Below are 19773 nucleotides of genomic sequence, written 5' to 3'. Positions count from 1 at the left end.
AGCAGCGCAGGCAGGCTGCAGCCGAGGGGCTCCTCGCTGCCCAGACAAGCCGGGTGTGGATGTGGCCCTGTCACAGCCCCAGCTCCAGACCTCCCTCTAATCCTTCCTGCACCCTCCTGTTCAGCACATGCCCTCCCCACACCTTTCAGTGCACGGTGTATCTGCAAAACCCACGAGGATCTTGGCTGGTTGCACACACAAGGCTGGTGCCTCCTCCATGCAGCTCACCCTGTCCTGCAGCGCAGCGGGACCGGTGGCACCTCACAGAGGGGAGGGCGACATTGTCAGCGGCCCTGCAAGCACCACAACGACCTGGTCTGAAACCACGGCTGCAAGGACAAAGCCTCACTTGGTGGGACAGAGGGATGGGGAGACCACCGGGATCCACAAACCCAAACGCCACAAGGATCAGCTGGGATCAGCGCCGTTTATTGGGTGCTCCGGCTGGCAGGAGCAGAGCTGCACAGAAATCCCGTTCCCACTGGAGGTGTAACTGGAGCAGATCGGTGGCTGCCGGGGCTGTGGCTGCTGGGACAGACGGGCTGGGGTCGGGAGGCACGGAGCAGAGCCGAGCCCCTGCCATGGTGCTGCACCCCGGGTCTGCACCACGCCGGCGCTGCTCCAAGCCCTCATCCTTCCCCAGCAGCCCCTGGAAAAGGACAGAGCTGCCCCCAGGGGGAAACATCCCATGCGTGGGGCAGGGCCGGGCAGAGCAGGGAGCGTGGATGGGGGAAGGCACCAACAGGCCCCGCACGGCCCCTGGAGCAGCCCCCGGCCCTGGACAGACCCATTCCCCCCCAAGAGCAGCAGCAAGGGCTGCAGCAGCGGGCAGGAGGGGTCCCACAAGGGGAGCGGGGTCAGGGCCCTGCACGCCCCAGCCCCACGTCACAGCCTGGAGGTGGAGCACTCAGGCGGCACACGGGGAGCGGGGGCAGCCCCGGGACCCTCCCCTCACAGCCGGTTTGCCTTCCAGGACAGGTAGCAGTTCCAGACGATGGCCACGCACTGGACAACTGCCAGCCTGTGGGCAGAAGGGACGGGATCAGCAGCCACAGCCGCGGGGACCCGGAGCTGGGGCCGTGGCTGCGCTCCTACCTGTGGCTCAGGGGGACGAAATAGAAGTTGGCAACCTGCACCGGGGGCCAGATCTGGGCAGAGGAGGAGGATTGGGGGTGAGCAGCCGTGGCCAGGCGCCCCCAGCCCCACGCTCCCCTCCGCCAGCCTCTGCCCGTGCTCAGGGCATTCACCTGAGCCCAGGGCAGCCCCCAGGCAGGGCACGGGGTGGCTGCTGGGGACACGGAGGAGCCCAGCCCTGTCCTGCTGGTGGGCAGAGCCAGCACGGCACCCGGGGCAGGGAGGCTCGGCGGTGGCCTTCACCTCACGGCAGCACTTACACAGTAGTTGGTGAGCAGAGCGTCCACGTAGTCCTGGGGAAGACAGGGAGGCTGTGAGCGGGCAGAGCGACCCCACGGCCACGGCAGCACTGCCCGCAGGGCTCCATGCAGGGTTCCCTGCTCTGACCCCCACCTCCGTGCCTGCCCAAGGGGGGCACTGGGCAGGTCCCCAGTTCCCCTGCGTGGCTGCCCTACGTGGGGCCAAGTGGGGTGGCAGGAAGGGGTGGCCACAAGTGCTCTGTGCCCACCACGAGCCCATCCTGCAGCTGAGGACCATGGTGCCATGGCCAGGCTGCCACAAGCCACTCTGCCCAGGAGGAGATGCAGGGCAGGAGTGAGGCAGGACGAGCACGAGGAGGGCAGGAGGGAACCAGGACGGCTGCAGCAGGCCCGGGGCACGGCTCCTTCCTCCCCTTTGCACAGACCTGCCATGAGCCCCGGCCGAGCCCCGCATCCCATGAGCATCTTCCCAGGCGCAGCGGGCAGGGACAGAGAGGGGCACAAACTGGGAGGACTGGGCTGGGATGATTGGGCTGGGAGGACCGGGCTGGCCACCCTGGGAGCGCAGCGTGCTGCTGTCCCCGCGGACGTGCCGCAGCCCTGCCCCATGGCAGCAGCAGCGGTCCCCTTGCCCAGCCTGGCTATGACTCAGCCGGGAGCCCGGCCTCCTCCCGGCACTGGCCGGCAGCCCAGAACGAGGAGAGCGGGCGCAGGGGTGATGGATGCTCTGGTGACGTTTCTTCTGTGTGGGGAGGGATGGATGTGCCCCAAGCTGGGGGTGAAGGTGGCTGCTAGCCACCGCTGCCTGTCCCCTAGCCCACAGCTCCCTCCTAGGGCAGAGCACCAGCGGGGAGCCACAGCTTGCAGGGATTGCCCCGGCACAGGGCAGCACCTGGCCCTGCCCAGAGCCTGCAGGGAAGGGGTCCCCAGCCACCTGTGTGCCCCAGCACCGGCGCTGTGCCCCCGGCAGACGGGCGAGCACCCCCTCGTGCCGTGTCCCGTGGGGGGTGGTCACTGCGTGCTGGTGACTCACCCTCCGGCCGCGCTGACTCAGCTCGTGCGCTGGTTTCCAGCAATCGCTGCTAATGGGAGCCATCTCCGTAATGGCTCTGCAGGCACAGCCAGGACGGCGGGCAGGGAGCGCGTGGCACCCCGCAGCCCCGGCACCCACACCCTGGGGACGGGGAGCACCCAGCACCCCTCACCTCTGGGGCCCCGGCACCGCTCTGAGCCTGGCAGGACCAGCCCCATGCACCCCTGGTGGCCACTTTGGCCACCTCCCCATGCTGGCCATGGGGCACCTGCAGGAGCCAGCTCTGGGCTGTGCCCAGGGGAACCAAGGGGCCATGGCCCAGGGCATCGGGGCAGGGGCGCAGCGACACCGCTGGGGGCAGGCGGCGCTGGGAGGGAGCGGTGCGGGGGCAGCACCGCAGGCAGAGCAGCCAGGAGGTGTCCCAGCCGCACACTGCTCGGGAAGCAGCACGTACCTGCTGGATCTTGGACCAGTTTTCCTCCACAGACAGACCGTTCACGGCCCCCGTGATGCCGAGGAAGCAGCCGAGGAAGCACGGTGCAAACCCACCCTGTAAGAGAGGAGACGGAGCCCAGGGCTGACCCTGCAGGGACCAGAGCCCTGCCAGCAGCACCGGCACAGGGCAGCCCCCGGTGGGCACGGAGCCACCCCTGTGCCTCTCACGGGGCACTGGGCAGCAGGGAACAGCCCCGGCTCGGCCCGTTCCTGGGGGCTACCCCCTGCACCGAGCCGTAAAGGAGGGGATGGGACACCCGGCTCCTGGAGGCACCGTCCTGCCGCAGCCCCGCGGCGCGGGTCCCTCCGTGCGAGGCACTGACCTGGTCCAGGACCATCTTCTTCACCGCCACAGCCTTCGTGGCGCCCGGGACGAGCCGGTCCAGCACCTTGTACCAGCCGCCCACCACGGGGCCCTGCGGGAGGCGGGTGAGGGGCTGCGTCCCGCTGTCCGTGCCGTGGGCCCCCAGCCCCCCCGTGCCGGCACTCACCACGAAGCAGCAGCCGATGGCCATCATCTTCAGGGTGCGTTTGGCGTGGTGCTGGCGCAGCCCCCGCCGCTCCACCAGCTGCTGCGCGATCACGTCCCCGGCTCCCATCAGGGCCCCTGCGAGCGGCAGGGCTCAGGGGCAGCGCCCCGGGGTGCTGGGGGCTGCCCCCGAGGCCTCCAAACGCTCCTTCCCTCGGGTGCTGGGCCCGGGGCCGGTTCCTCGCCGCTCCCCGGCCCTTGGCACGGCTCGGGGCCGTGTTTCCATATCGGTGTGAGGGCCGCTGCTGTGTCCCCGCGCGCCCTGCGGGGTGCAGCCCAGCGGGGCTTTTGGCAGCCCCCGCCCCATCCCACACCCCTGACCTCTCCGACGCAACTCCCTTGGCTCCGCGCTCCTTCCCCCAGCCTCTGCGGGCTCCCCACTTGCTCCTAATGCTCCTGACGAGACAGTTCCCAGGCAGGGCTCCAGCCCCCTGCCTTTCTGCTGCCTTCTTGGAAACCCAGGGCACAGCGAGCTCATGGCTCCAGGGCCAGCAGCCCCAGCATCCCCCCGTGCCCGACACCGCTGCCCCCAGACGCAGCTCCTCGCCCCGGTGTGCTGAGGACGCTGGGGACAGCAGAGCCCCAAGAAGCGTCCCCGGGAGTGCCGGGACCCCACAGCCTCCCCGTGACAGCCCCAGCAGGGGGAGCAGGGCCCAGCCCAGGCACCGCAGGCAGCAGCACACCCAACACCCCCCAGCCCCACAGGCGCTGCTCCCCCGGACCCCACGCACCCACCCCACACAGAGGGGGCCAGGAGGGCAGCAGGGCCCCGGCACCGCGGGCTCACTGCCGCTGGGGCAGGGGCACATCCAGCACTGCCTGCAGGCGGCCGGGCTGAGCCCCAGCTGGGTCGGGCACCCCAACCCCAACCCCAACCCCAACCCCAACCCCAACCCCAACCCCAAGGGAACACCGGGGCCAGGCAGGGCACAGCAGCCCCGGGCTGGACGCCCCCGCTGCGCCCCTCCAGACCTGAGAGCAGCCCCGGGCTGACCCCGCAGCTCCCCCCGGGAGGCAGCCGCGGTCCTGCCCGGTGCTGCGGGGGGCGGCGGTGGCTGGCGGCCAGGCCGAGCGCTGCCCCCGAGCGCTTGGAGCGCGCCCAACCCTAATGAGGCCGCGCTGCCGGTGGCCCCAATGGGCCTCGCTGCTGGCAGCCGGAGGCCGCATGGGCACGGCAGGGCGCGGGGGGGGCACGGGGCTGCTCCGCGGGCAGGGGCAGGTGGGGGCAGGAGGTGACCCCCCCGGGCACGTGCTGCTGCTGCCGTGCCCGGGCTCTGCTGGCAGCCGGGCTGCGGGGGGCGAGGGGGCTGCAGGGGGGCTGCAGGGGGGGCTGCAGGAGGTGCGTCCGGTGGCACGGGGGGGCCCTGGGCTGCCCGCAGATGGGGACGAGCTTCAGCCCCAGGACAGAGCCCTCCTTGGCCGCCAGCCCCCCCGAGCGCTGGGTGAACCCCCCCAGAGCCCCGGAGCCGGGTTGGGGGCTGCCCGGGGGGTTCAGCACAGCCCCACGGGGAAGGCGGGGGGGCTGAGGGGGGGCTGCGTGGGGCCTGGCGGTGCCTCCCAGCACACGGACACCAGTAACGGGGGGCGCACGGGGGGGGGGGGGGGGGCACAGCAATGGGGGGGGGGGGCAGGGGGCAGCACCACCCCCGGGGAGTGGTGAGGAGGGACGGGAGGGGGGGGCGGGGGGCAGCGGGGGCACCCCCAGGGTCACGGGGGGATTTGGGGGGGGGTACGGGGGGGGCTTGGGGGGGTCGCAGGGCTTTTAGGGGGGCTCACAGGGGGGGTTTGGGGGGCTCAGAGAGGGCTTTTAGGGGGCTCGCGGAGGCTTGGGGGGGCACAGGGGGGCACAGGGGGGCTGGGGGCTCACAGGGGGCTTTAGGGGGGGTGAAGGGATTTTGGGGTGATTCACGGGGATTTTGGGGCTCAGAACCACGTGTGCGCGGTGCGGGGGGGGCGCGGAGCAGCGCGCAGGGAGCGGCCCCGGGGGCTCCCGGCCCCCCCCCCACTGCCGGCAGCCATCCCCGCCCCTCCCCCCGCCCCCCCCCGCCCGGTCCCTGTGTCCCCCTGGATGAGGGGGGTGGGGGCGGTGCGGGGGGGCCCCCCCGGCCCTTACCGGCGGTGAGCGCGGCCCCGGCCCAGCCCCGCGCCGCCAGGAGCCGCCCCCAGCGCCGCGCCATGGCGGACACGTGACCGACCCCCGCCCCCCCCCCCGAGAGATGGGCGTGGCCAGGACATGGGGGCGTGGTCAGGACATAGGGGGCGGAGTCAGACGCAGTGGGCGTGGCCCTGTGGGCGGGGTTTATTGCTCAGTAGCGGCCCAGCACCGTGGCCAGCAGCGCCATGCGCACGTACATGCCCTGCTCCGCCTGCCGGAAGTACGCGGCGCGCGGGTCCGAGTCCACCTCCACGCTGCGGAAGTGACGTCAGCACCGGGAGCCGGGCCGGGACACCGGCGGCGCCCCCCCAAAAGCGTTCCCCCCAGAAACAACCCCCGGGGAGCAGAGCCCCCGGCCCGCCCCGGCACCCGGGGACCCCCCAGGGACCCCCCCGGGACCCCCCCAGCCCCAAGAGCCCCCCGGCCTGAGCGTCAAGCCCCCACGGCCCCAGCCCAACACCCCTAGGGCCGGGAGCCCCCCAGCCCCTCACAGCCCCTGCGGCCCCCAGCCCCTCCTCCCTCCCCTGTCCCTGAGACCCCCAGACCCCAGCCCCAATACCCCCAGCCCCTCCTCACCTCCCCCAGCCCCACCCCGCCTGGCCCCACCCTAACACCGGCCCCAAGAGCCCCCCGGTCCTGCCTGGCCCTCACCTTGAGACCCCCTGGCCCCAGCCCCGAGACCCCCCCGGCCCCATTCCCACCCCCCCGGCCCCATTCCCACCCCCCCATCCCCATTCCCACCCCCCCATCCCCATTCCCACCCCCCCGCACCTGATCTCGTTGACGCGCGGCAGCGGGTGCATCACCACCATCTTCTCCTTGGCCCTGGTCATGCTGTGCGGGGTCAGCACGAACTGCCCGAAGCACTGCGGGGGCAGCCCCTCAGTGCCAGCCCCACACCCCCGCACCGCCCTGCACCCCCCCACCCCAGGCCCCCCACTCACAGCCTCGTACTCCTCGGCGGACTCGAAGCGCTCCTTCTGGATGCGGGTCATGTAGAGCACGTCGGTGTCCGGCAGCGCCTCCTCGATGCTCCCGAACTCCTCCTGGGGGCAGCGCCGTCAGCGGGGCCGGGAGGGGGCGCGCCCCCATCCTCCCGCACCCCCTTCCTCACCTGCTTGATGCCCTTGGAGGCCACGAAGGCGGTGATGTCGGCCGGCATGCGGAGGCTGGGGGGCGTCACGTAGCGCAGGTTGACGCGGTACTGGGTGAGCAGCCGGGCCAGGGAGTGCACCGTGCGCCCGTGCTTCAGGTCGCCCACCATGGTGATCTGCGGGGAGCCGTCAGCACAACCCGGGGCGCCATGGGGCCCGTGCCCGCAGCCCCCCGCCCCGCGGCACCTCACCGTCATGCCGTTGACAGTGCCCAGCTCCTCGCGGATGGTGAAGATGTCCAGCAGCGCCTGCGTGGGGTGCTCCCCCACCCCGTCGCCGGCGTTGATCACGGGCTTGCGGCAGTGCTTGGCAGCCAGCTGGGGCACGGGCAAGGCTGAGCGTGGGCAGGACCTGCCCCTGCGCCCAGCAGGGAACAGAGCACAGCCCTGCCCCACAGCCCCGGCCATGGGCAGCACCCCCCACAGCCCCCCAGCCCACTCACCTCGACAGCGCCCGGCTGGGGGTGCCGCAGCACCAGCACGTCGGCGTAGCAGCACATGGTCTGCACCGAGTCGGCCAGCGACTCGCCCTTCTGCACTGAGGACGTGGCCTCGGAGAAGGACACAACGGAGCCGCCCAGGCGGCACATGGCCGCGGCGAAGGAGCTGCTGGTCCGCGTGCTCGCCTCGTAGAACATCGACGCCATCACCTTGCCCTGCGGGGCCACGGTGTCAGCACGGGGAATGTGGGGGGGGGGCACGGGGTGCCCACGGCCCCGCTCCCGACTCACCTTGAGGATGTCCAGGCTCCGCTCCTTCTGCACCAGCATGCGCAGGGTGTGCGCCACGTTGAAGAGATGTGACATCTGCGAGGAGGGGGGGCTCAGCGGGGCACACTCCGTGGCACTGAGCCCCCCCACAGCCCCGCAGCACCAGCACCCGCCCCCAGCCTGGGCACCTGCTCCTTGGAGAACTGCCGGACAGAGAGGATGTGCTGCCCCACGAGGGGGTGCAGCAGCGGGGAGGTCTGGAAGTGGGGAGCACCCTGGGGGGATGCCTGGCGTGGGAAGGGTCCCGGTGGGTAGCCGTGGCTGTCCTGGATCGCAGCGGGGTCTGCAGCACCAAGAGCCAGCGGTCAGCCCATGTGGGTGGCCATGCTGCAGCCCCCGCAGCCCCCCACTGCCGGGGGTCCCCAGCCCCCCAGTTCCCCCCCAGCACCCACCTGCCTCCGCCGCCTTCCTGCCGGCCTTTTCTCGGGCATCCTCAGCTGGGGCGGGAGAGGGGAATGAGAGCAGCGTTAGAGGGCAGGGGGCTGCGGCAGCCCTGCCCTGCTCTGCGGGGGTGCTTCCAGCACGGCACCGCACTCCTGGCCCCCTCGCTGCCGTCCTCAGCAGCCCCGGGTGAAGGCGCCACGGGCCCAACCCCAGGGTGACGGCTGCCCTGAGACGTGAGGCCAAGCCCCAGCGCTGTGCCCCTCACACGCCCCCCACGGACCCCAATCGGACGCAGCCCCAATCACACTGGCAAGCGTGGGGTCCCCGAGGTGCCGCGCGGGCTGGGGCCGGGGCAGGAGGGGAGCAGGCGGGCACCGCCGTGCCCTGTCCCAGGGACCCGGCCCCACACAGGGCGAGAGACGGGGCCGTGCCGGGGTGGCACAGGCAGCCCGGGGCCGGCGCGGCACCTGGGGGAGGGGATGCACTCATCGGCTGCGGTTAGTGCCATTAGCGCGGCCGCGTCTCATTGTCTGAGTGAGTCCCCCCCCAACATTACCGGTGCCTCGGGCGCCCGGGCGGTGCGTGGCTCCCAGCCTCCGGAACGCTGAACGGGACACAAGGGCAGGCATCAGCGGGGCACCTGGCCGCGGCCCCGGCCCCACCACGGCCGCTCGCTCGCTGCCCCGCCGCCCCCCTGCCCGCTGCGCCGCCCCCCTCACCTGGCAGCCCGGGGTCGGAGGCGCGGTGGATGCGGGGCGGGAGGTGGAAGCGCCCCTCGCCCACGGGGCCGGCCCGGCGGGGGCTGGAGGCTCGGCCGCGCAGCGTCTCGCCCACCCCTGCGTGCCTGGGCCGCTCGGGGGTCTGCGGGGAGAGGCTGAGCTGGAGCCGGGACTGGGCTGGGCACAGCCGCCCCCCCCAACCGGCTGCACGCCGTTACCTTCACACTCTCCTTGGCGGGGGCCATGTGTGGCACGGGCACGGCTCCCATGGGCCATTTCCTCACGTCCTGCCCGTAGCCGGGGGGCACCAGCACCTGCAGGCACAGCGGGTGAGGGGCTGGTGCTCGGTGACCCCCCCCAGGCGCAGGGGAGCAGCACCCAGGACCAGCGCAAGGGCCTCACCTGCCCGTCGATGTAGGCGACCTCCCCACGCAGCACCACCCTCCGCACCGTGCCCTTCACCTTCATGCCCTCGAAGGGCGTCCAGCGGGCCTTGGAGAAGGCCGTGTGTTTGGGGATGACCCACTCCTGCTCCAGGTCCACCTGCCGGGAGGACACGTCAGAGGTGCTGGGGCCGGACCAGGGCGGGCAGCGGGGCAGGGACCCACCTCCACGTAGGTGTCCTCCTGCGCCGGCAGCCCAAAGATCTTGCGGGGGTTCTCGTAGAGGCGCTGCACGATGTCCTCCACGCTGAGGCGCCCCTCGGACACGGCCGTCAGCAGCAGCGGCAGCATGGTCTCCAGGCCTGGGAAGCCAGGGGGCGGCTCCAGCCCCTGCTTCTCCTCCAGCGTGTGGGGGGCTGCGAGACGGGGCCGGTCAGCGCGGGACGGGGCTGCGATGCCTGGTCACCCACTGCTGTCCCCACCCCACCCCCACGGTCCCTCGGGGCTCACCGTGGTCGGTGGCGAAGCAGTCGATGGTGTCCATGTTCTCCCAGAGCGCCTCCACGTCCTGCTGGGTGCCCAGCGCCGGCCGCACGGAGCCGCAGCCCGCCCCGAGGCGCCCCAGGTCGTCCCGGCACAGGAAGAGGTGGTGCGGGGCCACCTCGCACGTCACCGGGACCCCCTTCTGCTTGGCCGCCTTGATGAGGAGGATCTGGGGGGGGCACGGTAAGGGCAGCTCTGCAGCCCCCCGCACCATGCGCCCCCGCACCGAGGGCTGCTCTGACGGGACCCCGGGGCCCCCCACTCACCTCCTCCCGGCGGGCCACGTGGCAGATGTGCACGGGGCGCTGGTGCAGCTGGGCCACCATCAGGACAGCGGCCACCGTCTGCCCCTCCGCGTGGGCCACGATGGGCAGGTGCCGCGGCCACTGCTCGAAGTGCTGGGGGAGAGGGGGCTGGTGGGCACCGGGCGCCCTCGCCAGGCCCCCGCCAGCCCCCGCTGCGGCAGCTCACCTCCATCCACAGCGACACGTCGTCCATCCGCAGGCTGGAGAAGGTCTCGTTCAGGTACAGCTTGAGCCCGGCAGCCGCCCCGGCCAGGGGTCCCAGCGAGCCGGCGTTGTCCGAGGAAGCACCCAGGAAGAGGGCGAAGTCGCAGCGCGCCCCGGCCTCAGCCAGCTGCGGGCAGTGGGATGCAGTCGGTGCCGGGCAGGGGCTGCCCTCCCCGGCCAGCCCCGGCAGTGCACAATAAGGGGATGATGGTGGGTCTGTGGCAGTGCCATCTCCTCACCTTCTGCGCCAGGGCGAAGGAGGTGGCATCGGTGATGGCCGGGCTGGTGTTGGGCATGGCGCACACCATAGTGACGCCCCCGGCCAAGGCAGCTGCTGTGCCCGAGGCAAAATCCTCCTTGTGGGTGCCGCCCGGCTCACGGAGGTGCACGTGGACGTCGATCAGCCCTGGGGAGGGGGGCAGCATCAGCAGCAGCAGCCCCGGGCAGGGGCCGGTGCGCAGGGACGCGGCCAATGCAGGGGATGCCGGCAGCAGACAGGAATGCCCCCGTCCCCAGGGCTGCCCCGGGTACTCCCCTGGCCCCGTGCTGCCCCCAGAGCCCCCAGCCCCATCTACCTGGCAGGCGGATGAGTTTCTGGGACGTCATGCAGTCCACGTGCATCTTGAGCGGGGGGGCGGCCCCGATCTGGCCCAGTGCCTGTGGGAGCAGCAGCTGCCAGGTTAGGGGCGTCCTCCAGGGGTGTGTGAGGACAAGGCTCCAACGGGGCCAGCACGAGGGCACCCACCCGAGCCCCAGCCCAGAAGCCGCCCCCCTGCCCGTAGCAGAGCCCACGCACGTTGCCAACCCTGCAGCACCCCCGGCACCCCCCTGCCCTGCCCGTCCCCAGCTTGCACCCAGTCCCACCTCCACGAAGAGCTTGGTGCACTTGATGTCGATGATCAGCGGCACCGAGTAGTCGACGGCCAGGCGCCGGGTGCGGTACCCCTTGGTGACAAAGGAGGAGAGACGCCGCCCCCCCGAGTTGCGCATGGAGAGGTTGATGACCATCTCGAAGTGGTTCTCAGCCAGGTAGTCCAGGATGCTGCGCTGCGTCTCGCGGGCGCCGGCCTCGCTGCCGTCGGCCTCCTCGAAGTGCCAGTCCACCGCCATCACCTGCCCGCAGCACCCCGTCACGGCCCTGCGCCGCCCCCGGCCCCCCCGCCGGGCCCCGAGCCCCCACCTTGATGCCGTGCTCCGTGTAGAAGTCGGCCGTGCCGAGGCTGGCGTACAGGTTGTAGCCGAGGCTCTCCAGGGTCCGCACCGTGGGCAGCAGCTCGCTCTTGTTCTGCAGCACCACCGCAGCTGGTCAGGGCACGGGGGGGGGGACACCAGGCCCCCCCCAGCCCCAGCCCCGCAGCCCCGGCCCCACACACCTTGTAGCTGCCGATGGTCAGCAGGATGTTCTTCTTGGGGATCTTGAAGCCGGTGCTGAGCATGGCCTTCAGGTACGCCTCGCAGCGGTTCTCCCCGAAGCAGGCCACCTCGCCCGTGCTCGTCATCTCCACGCCCAGCACCACGTCGGCGCCCGCCAGGCGCGAGAAGGAGAACTGGGGCACCTGGGGGGGGGGGGGGGCAGGGCTCAGGGACCGCCCGCATGCAGCCCCCAGCCCCGGCCCGGGCCCCGCTCACCTTGACGCCAACGATGCCCGTGCCTGTCATGAGCCCCACAGGCTCCACGTCCTCGCCCATGATCACCTGGCTGGCCAGAGCCACCAGGTCCACCCCCAGGGTCTTGGAGACGAAGGGGAAGGAGCGGGACACGCGCACGTTGCACTCGATCACCTTCAGCTGGTCGTCCTGCGGAGAGGGGACGGGTGTGAGGGGCGTCCTGGGGCCGCGGGGGTCCTCGCGGCACCCCTCCCTGGCACAGCCCCATCGGAGGTACCTTGGCGATGAGCTGCAGGTTGAAGGGCCCGGTGACCTGCAGCTCCTGCCCGATGGCGTGGACGATTGCCTTGATGCGCTCCAGCGTCTTGGGGGTGATGTCCTGAGGGGGCGTCACCAGGGTGGCATCGCCCGAATGCACCCCGGCGTTCTCCACGTGCTCCGAGATGGCGATGGCCACCACCACGCCGTCACAGGCCACCGCGTCCACGTCGATCTCCTGTGGGTGAGCACACGGTCACCGCCCGGCAAGGCGCCGAGGAAGGACCCGGCTCTCGAGGCACGGCAGCCACCCCCAGGCTGCAGGAGCCCCGGCCAACCTTGGCCTCCTGGATGAACTTGGAGATGACGACGGGCTGCTCCTTGGACACGGCCACGGCGTTGCTCAGGAACTTCTCCAGGTCGCTGTCCGAGTAGGCCACGTTCATGGCCGCACCGCTCAGCACGTAGGAGGGCCGCACGACGCAGGGGTAGCCCACCGTGCCGCAGAAGTGCTTGGCCGACTGCAGGAGAGGCAGGGACCCTCAGCCAGGGTGCCCGGGGCCCGTCCCCTTGGGCAGCCCATCACCCCCACCGCCCCCACCTCCATGTCAGACAGCTCCTTCCAGAGGGGCTGGCTGATGCCGATGGTGTCGAGCAGGCGGGAGAACTTGAAGCGGTTCTCGGCCGAGTCAATGGCCTCCGGGGAGGTGCCCAGGATGCGGCACTGCTGCCGGTGCAGGGCCATGGCGATGTTGTTGGGCAGCTGCCCCCCCATGGACAGGATCACGCCCTCGGGGTTCTCCAGCTCGTAGATGTCCATCACCACCTGCACGTGGGGCCGGGGGCTGGCTGGGAAGGGGCCGCGGTGGCCCCCATCCCCACCGGCCCCGCAGAGGGCAGGGCCCGGGACGCCCCCACCCCAGCCCCACAGCGGGCAGGGCCCCAGCCCGCTCACCTCAAAGGAGATCTCGTCAAAGTAGAGGCGGTCGCACATGTCATAGTCAGTGCTCACGGTCTCGGGGTTGTAGTTCACCATGATCGTCTTGAACCCCATCTGCAGGGGCAGACAGAAGGGTGAAGCCGAGGGCCCCCCCAGCCCCATCCTCTGGCCGTGTTTCCCACCCCCTGCCCGGACGCCCGAGGGGCGCTGGGGCCCTCCCAACCTTGCGGAGCTCCTGGATGCAGCCCACGGCACACCAGTCGAACTCGACGCTGCTGCCGATGCGGTAGACGCCGGAGCCGATGACCATGACGTGGGGCTCGCGGAAGGCCAGGTCGTGCTCGGTGCCGTTGTAGGTCAGGTACAGGTAGTTGGTCTGGGCCGGCCACTCGGCCGCCACCGTATCGATCTGCTTCACCACCGGCAGGATCCTCAGGTCGTGCCGCATCTTCCGTACGGCCAGCTCGGTGCTGCGGGGGGTGCAGGGTGAGCGCCGGGCCGAACACCGGCACCAGCAGCGGAGCCGGGGCCGCCCCCCCTCACCTGAGCACGGCCAAGGCCACCTGCTTGTCGGAGAAGCCCAGCTGCTTGGCGCGCTGCAGCACGGCGGGGGGCATGGTGCTCTGCTCCTCGCGGTACGCCTCCAGCAGCACGGCGTGGTCCGTGATGTTCTTCATCTTGTGCAGGAACCAGCGGTCAATCTTGGTCAGCTCGTAGAGCCGCTCGATGGAGTACCCGGCCCGCAGCGCCGCGGCCAGCACGAAGATCCGCTTGTCCGTGGGGGTCTCCAGCTCCTGGCAGCACCGAGGGCTGAGCGGGGCTGGGGGGGGCCTGGCCGGCAGCACAGCCCCCCCCCGACCGACCCAGCGGCCGTTCCGCCCCGTGGACCCCAGCACTCACCACGTCCGAGGCTGGTTTCACGGTGTGGTCGAAGCCCACGCAGTTCTCGTCCACCATCCTCAGCGCCTTCTGGAAAGCCTCCTCGAAGTTCCTGCCGATGGCCATCACCTCCCCTGCGGAGGGAGCCGTGAGCAGCCCGGCCCCGTGCTGCCAGCCCCGTGCCGCCGGCCCCGCCGTGCTCACCCACGCTCTTCATGGAGCTGCCGATCTTGGTGCTGACGCGCAGGAATTTGCTGAGGTCCCAGCGCGGGATCTTCACCACGCAGTAGTCCAGGCTGGGCTCGAAGTTGGCCGTGGTGGAGTTTGTGACCGAGTTCCTGGGGACGGGAGGGGAGGGGATGGCATCAGGGGTCTGCACGCAGGGCACTCGGGATGTCCGAGGTCTGTCCCCGGCCCCCAGCGGTGACGCCGTTACCTGAGGACGGGCAGGGGGATGCCCAGGGCCAGCTTGGCAGCCACGTAAGCCAGGGGGTAGCCGGTGGCCTTGCTGGCCAGGGCAGAGCTGCGGGAGAGCCGGGCGTTCACCTCGATGATGTAGTACTGCAAGGAGCAGGTGGGGGGGCTGAGCGCGGGACGGGACCCTCGCAGCCCCCCACCCGCAGCTCAGCTGGGACAGGAGAGCTGTCCTGGTGGGCTCGGGGATGGGGCACGCAGGGGGCTGCGCTCCTCACCTGCTCCGACTCGGGGTTCAGGGCAAACTGGATGTTGCACTCGCCCACGATGCCCAGGTGCTGCACCACCTTGACGGCCGTGCGCCGCAGCATGAAGTACTCGGTGTCGTTGAGGGTCTGGCTGGGCGCCACCACGATGGACTCGCCCGTGTGGATCCCCAGCGGGTCCAGGTTCTCCATGTTGCACACCTGGCAGCGGGGGGGTCAGTGCGGGTGGCCCCAACGGCCCCATTTGTGCTCCCACCCCACTGCTCCGCCGAGCCCCAGAACGGTCCCACCTGCCCCCCCCATCCCTTGGGGACCATCGGGGGCTCCCCGCACAGCCAGGACTCGAACACCAGCCCCTGCCACACCGCAGTGCTGCCGGCCCCAGAGCACAGCAGGGCACCCGTCCTGATGGGCAGCGGCTGTGCCAGTGTCAGGAAAGGGTCGGGAGCCCCCCCCGGGGTGAGGGCACAGCAGGGAGCCCCTGCCCCCGCACCCTGCAGCAGCCCCCCCAGGGGCAGGGGGCTCCCCGGCCCCATCTCATACCGTGACGCAGTTGTTGTAGGCGTCCCGCACCACCTCGTACTCGATCTCCTTCCAGCCCTTCAGGGACTTGTCCACCAGGACCTGGGAGGTGTGGGTGAAGGCCTGGCTCACCAGTGCCACCAGCTCCTCCCGGCTGTTGGCGAAGCCAGAGCCCAGGCCCCCGAGGGCATACGCAGAGCGCACCAGCACCGGGTACCCGAGCCGCTCGGCCGCTGCCTGCGCCTGGGGAGGGCAGAGAGACCAACACCGGGGGTCAGCACCCTGCCCGGGGACCAGCACCCTGCCCGGGGGCTGACCCCCATCCTGCCCCCCGTGACTGCCCCCATCACACCCCCAGACCTGCTCCAGGGAGGCCGCGGCCTCGCTGGGCGCCACGTGCTCCCCGATCTCCTCCATCTTCTCCACGAAGACTTTGCGATCCTCCGTCATCTCGATGGAGGCCACGGGGGTGCCCAGCACCCGCACGCGGTACCGCTCCAGCACCCCGGCCTTGGTGAGCTCCACGCCGCAGTTGAGGGCCGTCTGCCCCCCAAAAGTCAGCAGCACCCCGTCGGGGCGCTCATTGCGGATCACCTGGGGGGAGCAGCGCACATTCAGTGGGGCTGCAACCCTCCAATTCCTCCATTGCCCCCCAGGCAGTGTTCCACCAGCCAGAGACCCCCAGCTCCCCGTCCCCACGCCCCCCAGCCCCGCGATGCTCACCTGGGTGACGTACTCGGGGGTGATGGGCAGGAAGTACACCTTGTCTGCCAGCCCCTTGGAGGTCTGCACCGTGGCGATGTTGGGGTTGATCAGCACCGTCTGGATGTTCTCCTCCTTCAGCGCTTTGATGGCCTGGGGGAGCGGCAGGCTCACAGCTCGCAGCCTGGGCCCCCCGCCCCGCGCCCACCCCGTCCCCTGGTGGGGCACTCACCTGAGACCCGGAGTAGTCAAACTCTCCGGCCTGCCCAATGGAGAGGCCACCAGAGCCCAGGATCAGCACCTTGCGGGGCCGGGCTGGCTCCTGCCCCGCGGCCGGCGCCTCGCTGTACGCCAGCCAGTCCTGCAGGCGCTGCCGCACTGCAGGGGACGGGAGGGGGGACATGGGGTGCCGTGAGCCCAGCGACGCTGCACCCCCAGGCACGGCCCCAGCCCCAGAGCCCCACACACCACAACCACAGCCTGCAGCCCCTCTGCCCCTGGGCCCCAACCTCGGACCCCACACACAGCCCCAGCATCTAACTCTGCCCCATAGCCCCAAGCACAGCACCCCTCGTGCAGTGTGACCCGAGGCATGGGGGGCTCAGGCTCAGCAGCACCCTCGTGCCCCACGCCCACCTGTTTTGGCACTGCCATCCCCCCGCTGCAGGTCCCGCGCTGCCTCCACGAAGACATCGAAGAGCCCCTCCAGGTCCGTGGGGCCAGCGCGGTGCTCAGGGTGGAACTGGACGCTGCAGGGGGGCGGTCAGGCACCTGCACCCCAGCCCCACGCAGGGGCCATCCCCCGCTCCCACCCCGCGCCCACCTGAAGAAGGGTTTGTGCTCGTGCACAAGGCCCTCGTTGGAGCGGTCGTTGGCGTTGGTGAAGAGCGGGGCCCAGCCGGGGGGCAGGCTGCCCGCCTCCACCGCGAAGCCGTGGTTCTGCGCCGTGATGAAGCAGCGCCGCGTGTCCTCGTGCAGGCAGGGCTGGTTGTGCCCACGGTTCCCGTACCTGGAGCGGGGTCAGGGGGCGTCAGGCACCCCCAGGCGGCCGGGACCCTGCGCCGGCTGCCTGCCCTCCCCCAGCCCCCTCTCACTTCATCTTGTAGGTGCGGGCGCCAATGGCCAAGGCGATCAGCTGGTGCCCCAGGCAGACCCCGAAGACGGGCTTGGGCTGGGGGGCCCCCAGCACGCTGCGCAGGCCGGCCACTGTCTGCTGGCAGAGCTGTGGGTCCCCGGGGCCGTTGCTGATGAAGAGCCCATCGAAATCTGTGCCCAGACAGAAGCAGAGTCACAGAGGGGACACCAGCCCACACTCCCTGTGGGTCACAGAGGGATCGCCCCAGGCCCTGCCCAGCAGCCCCCCAGAGATGCAGCCCCGAGTGCACAACCCCACCAACTCCCAAGGAGGGTTGTGCAGAGGTGTCCCAGACCCACGGACCACCAGCCCGCTCACAGTCACGATGGCCTAGCCCCACACCCCACCACGTCCCCTGCAGGATCTCATCGAGGCCCTCCCCCAGAACCACTGCCCCCATGACCTCAGGGCATGATGATACCGAGGGGCCCAAACTCCCTGTCACGGGGCTGGATGTGGTTCCCCAGGGCCCCCAGCACCATCCCGGGATACAACCCCTGCTCCAGATCCCATCCTCCCCTTTGCAGGGCCCTGGGAGCCCCTGGCCGGGCCCACCCCACCTGCGGTGTCCAGGGGATGGTCCCAGGGAACCACGGTGACGGCCGCCCCCCGCTCACACAGGCACCGGACCTGGTTGTACTTGAGGCCGCAGTCGACTGCGGTGATCCGCAGGGATCCGCCCGGGTTGAACACGCGGGGTGTCTGCAGGGGAGGTGAGTGTGGGGGCCAGACAATCGCCCCAGGCCCCCTCCCAGCCCTGCAGCACAGCTCAGCACCAGGCACCCAGATCCCCCCGGCCATACCTTCAGTGACACCTCCTGCACGAGATGCCGCTTGTTGGGGTCCTCAAAGGGGAGGCTGTTCTCCAGGGTCTCATCTGGCACCAGCTTCCCCAGCAGCGTCCCCTTCTCACGGATCTTCTTTGTTAGGGCCCGAGTATCCACCCCTGCAGAAGGGCCGTGAGACACGGCCGTGCAGCCCCATCCCACCCCGAGCAGGTCCCCATGCTCCAGCATCCTCACCGCCCCAACTCTGGGTGGAGCCCTGGGGAGCAAATCCCAGTGCAGAGACAGGTCTGGTCCCAAACTCGCTGCCCCAGCACCCTAGGTGCCCCCCAGCTCCACCCCTACCCCTGCGCCCGACCCCGCAGCCCCCAGCCCCACCTGCCAGACCAGGGATGTTCTGCTCCTTGAGCCACTGGTGGAGGGAGCGGGATGCGCTCCAGTGGCTAGGGGTCTCCGAGCACTCGCCCACCACCAAGGCAGCCACGTGGATCTTGCTGGACTCGAACCACTGCGGGAGCAGAATGTGAGCACGGCCGGGATCGTGGCCACCAGCCCGGGAGAGGCCCCCTGCACCCCGTGGGTACCCAGCCGGCCACCTTGTAGGGCACTGTGGGACAGCTACAGCCCAGGGCTGTGGGAGCCCTAAGAGATAGCCCCCCCCCCCCCAGCCCCGGCCACATGGTGAGGACACGCTGGCAGGGCTGGCACCGTCCCTGTCTCACCCCACACCCAGACCAGTAAGGTCAAGGCTTGGTCTGGCTGATGCCACGGTCCTTGGGAGCCCCCAGATGGGGTGGGCAGACCCCAAGTGCAGCTGGGCCACAGCCCCGGGCCTGGAGGCCAGCACAGCCGTGGGACCCCTCGGCACAGGGCAGATGTGGTGTGGGATGGGGGCTCTGGACCCCGGGAGCAGAGCCTAACAGAGCCACAGCAGGGACGGACCCACGCGTCCCCAGCACGGCAAGAACTGCCAGCAGCACGAGTGGGGCTGGGGACGGGGACGCCTGACCGGGAGGGGGCCCAGGGGCAGCGCAGCGGGGGCTGGGGCTGACACGGAGCTGCTGCAGCAGGACCTGGACTCTGTCCTGGGGGCAGGGGCGGCCGAGTGGCTGGGAAGGGCCCGGGGGCCTTGAGCTGCTCTGCCCCCCGGCCCCAGGGGCAGGGACCCCCGCCCTGCACACGGAGCCACCCCAAGAGCAGCACCCGGCCCCGGAGCAGAGGGGTGCTCCCGCTGCTCCCGCTGCTCCCGCTCCCTGCCCGGTGCCGGGTGCCGGCGGCATCGTGCCACAGCCTCCGCCCGCCGCGTGCCGCCGCACCCCAACACGTGCCCGCGGGCGGCGAAATTTGGCAGCGGCACCGGCAGCGCCCCGGGAGGCGGCCGTGCCCTCACCCGGCTCAGCCCGAAGGGGTCGGCCTCGTCGCGGGGCACGCCGTAGTTGCCGACGAGCGGGTAGGTGAGCACCAGGATCTGCGCCCGGTACGAGGGGTCGGTCAGCGCCTCGGGGTAGCCCACCACGCCGGTCTGGAACACTGCGGGGACAGCAGAGCCTGAGCCGTGGCGGCGGCCCCCGGCCGGTCCCGGCCCCCCCCCGTGCCCGCACATCCCGCGAGCCCCGGCCCGGCCACGGCGCCCCTCGGCCGGGGGAGGCGGGAGCAGGGAGGGATGGGACGAGACGGGACGAGACGGGGCGGCCCCGAGCGCCCACCGGCCCCGCTCCCGGGCTGGGCAGCCCCCTCCGGGAGGGGAGCGGAGCGCGGCCCCCGGCCCGGCCGCACTCACCGACTTCCCCGGCGGCGGCGGCGGCGGCCCCGAAGGCGCGGCCGCGCAGCACCGACCCGTCCTGCAGCACCAGGCAGCCCATGGCGGCTCCACGTGCGCTCCGGCGGCGGCGGCGGCCCCGAGCCAGGCGCGTGCAGCGCGGCAGCGGCGGCGGCGCGGAGGATCCGGGGCGGGGCCGGGCCGGGGCGGGAGGGTCCCGGCGGGGCGGGGCGGGGCGGGCCGGGGCCGCGGCACCTGGAGCACCTGGCGGCCGGGGGCGCCCGCGGGGCACGGGGGGTGCCGAGAGGGCCCGGGGCCTGCGCGGAAACGCGGGGCTGGGAGCAGGGGAGGAGGCTCCGCGCGGCGCCTCCCCCGGCCGGCACCGCCCGCCCCGGGCCGCGCCGCCGGGAGGGAGCGGTCACGAGTGGGGAAGGGAAA

General features: G+C 71.7%; 3 protein-coding genes across 4 annotated transcripts in view; 1 reads left to right on the top strand and 2 right to left on the bottom strand.

Annotated features, from left to right (window-relative positions):
- Positions 1-408: 408 nt before the first annotated feature.
- MPV17 (mitochondrial inner membrane protein MPV17) lies at positions 409-5725 on the bottom strand. Its single transcript, XM_068679168.1, has 7 exons — positions 5565-5725; positions 3414-3529; positions 3246-3338; positions 2882-2977; positions 1395-1427; positions 1096-1148; positions 409-1021 (listed from the first exon to the last, which is right to left on the bottom strand). Exons 1-7 carry the CDS (start codon positions 5626-5628, stop codon positions 952-954), a joined length of 525 nt encoding a protein of 174 aa, XP_068535269.1. The 5' UTR covers positions 5629-5725; the 3' UTR covers positions 409-951.
- CAD (carbamoyl-phosphate synthetase 2, aspartate transcarbamylase, and dihydroorotase) lies at positions 5726-19538 on the bottom strand. 2 transcript variants are annotated; one of them, XM_068679151.1, is made up of 45 exons: positions 19357-19538; positions 18967-19106; positions 17955-18084; positions 17595-17737; positions 17352-17493; positions 16751-16922; positions 16480-16665; positions 16293-16405; positions 15889-16034; positions 15678-15809; positions 15315-15548; positions 14976-15197; positions 14445-14633; positions 14189-14313; positions 13957-14090; positions 13774-13886; positions 13417-13667; positions 13097-13343; positions 12889-12987; positions 12535-12759; positions 12272-12454; positions 11953-12171; positions 11697-11864; positions 11441-11623; positions 11248-11352; positions 10932-11180; positions 10643-10724; positions 10307-10473; positions 10030-10194; positions 9825-9956; positions 9526-9727; positions 9241-9431; positions 9035-9175; positions 8851-8946; positions 8633-8774; positions 8470-8517; positions 7922-7966; positions 7658-7812; positions 7491-7565; positions 7203-7415; positions 6952-7077; positions 6721-6876; positions 6551-6652; positions 6378-6472; positions 5726-5860 (listed from the first exon to the last, which is right to left on the bottom strand). In XM_068679151.1, the coding sequence occupies exons 1-45, from the start codon at positions 19436-19438 to the stop codon at positions 5758-5760; spliced, it is 6768 nt and encodes a 2255-aa protein (XP_068535252.1). In that variant the 5' UTR covers positions 19439-19538; the 3' UTR covers positions 5726-5757. The 2 variants fall into 2 exon arrangements, with proteins under 2 accessions (XP_068535252.1, XP_068535253.1); XM_068679152.1 differs by lacking the exon at positions 8470-8517.
- The window catches only part of CGREF1 (cell growth regulator with EF-hand domain 1), a 34069-nt gene continuing 23724 nt past the window's right edge, over positions 9429-19773 (top strand). Inside the window, exon 1 of the mRNA XM_068679164.1 lies at positions 9429-9436. The gene's annotated coding sequence lies outside the window, so the exon portion shown is untranslated. The remainder of the gene's footprint in view (positions 9437-19773) is intronic.

Source organism: Anas acuta, chromosome 3, assembly GCF_963932015.1.
Source record: "Anas acuta chromosome 3, bAnaAcu1.1, whole genome shotgun sequence".
In the NCBI taxonomy this organism is placed as follows: domain Eukaryota; kingdom Metazoa; phylum Chordata; class Aves; order Anseriformes; family Anatidae; genus Anas; species Anas acuta.
The sequence above is the reverse complement of the archived record's forward strand: the minus strand, read 5'-3'. Positions and strand labels throughout refer to the sequence as shown.

Bases quoted from the DNA above. Each gene is read 5' to 3' on its own strand.
- CAD (XM_068679151.1), bottom strand. From the start codon at position 19,438: ATGGGCTGCCTGGTGCTGCAGGACGGGTCGGTGCTGCGCGGCCGCGCC. The intron at 15,198-15,314 runs GTCTGGGGGTGT...TGCCCTCCCCAG, and splicing joins CCGCGGCCTCCCTGGAGCAG to GCGCAGGCAGCGGCCGAGCG. The intron at 14,091-14,188 runs GTAACGGCGTCA...TCCCGTCCCCAG, and splicing joins ATCCCCCTGCCCGTCCTCAG to GAACTCGGTCACAAACTCCA.
- MPV17 (XM_068679168.1), bottom strand. From the start codon at position 5,628: ATGGCGCGGCGCTGGGGGCGGCTCCTGGCGGCGCGGGGCTGGGCCGGG. The intron at 1,428-2,881 runs GTACGTGCTGCT...TGTCTTCCCCAG, and splicing joins ACTGGTCCAAGATCCAGCAG to GACTACGTGGACGCTCTGCT. The intron at 1,022-1,095 runs GTAGGAGCGCAG...TTCTGCCCACAG, and splicing joins TTCGTCCCCCTGAGCCACAG to GCTGGCAGTTGTCCAGTGCG.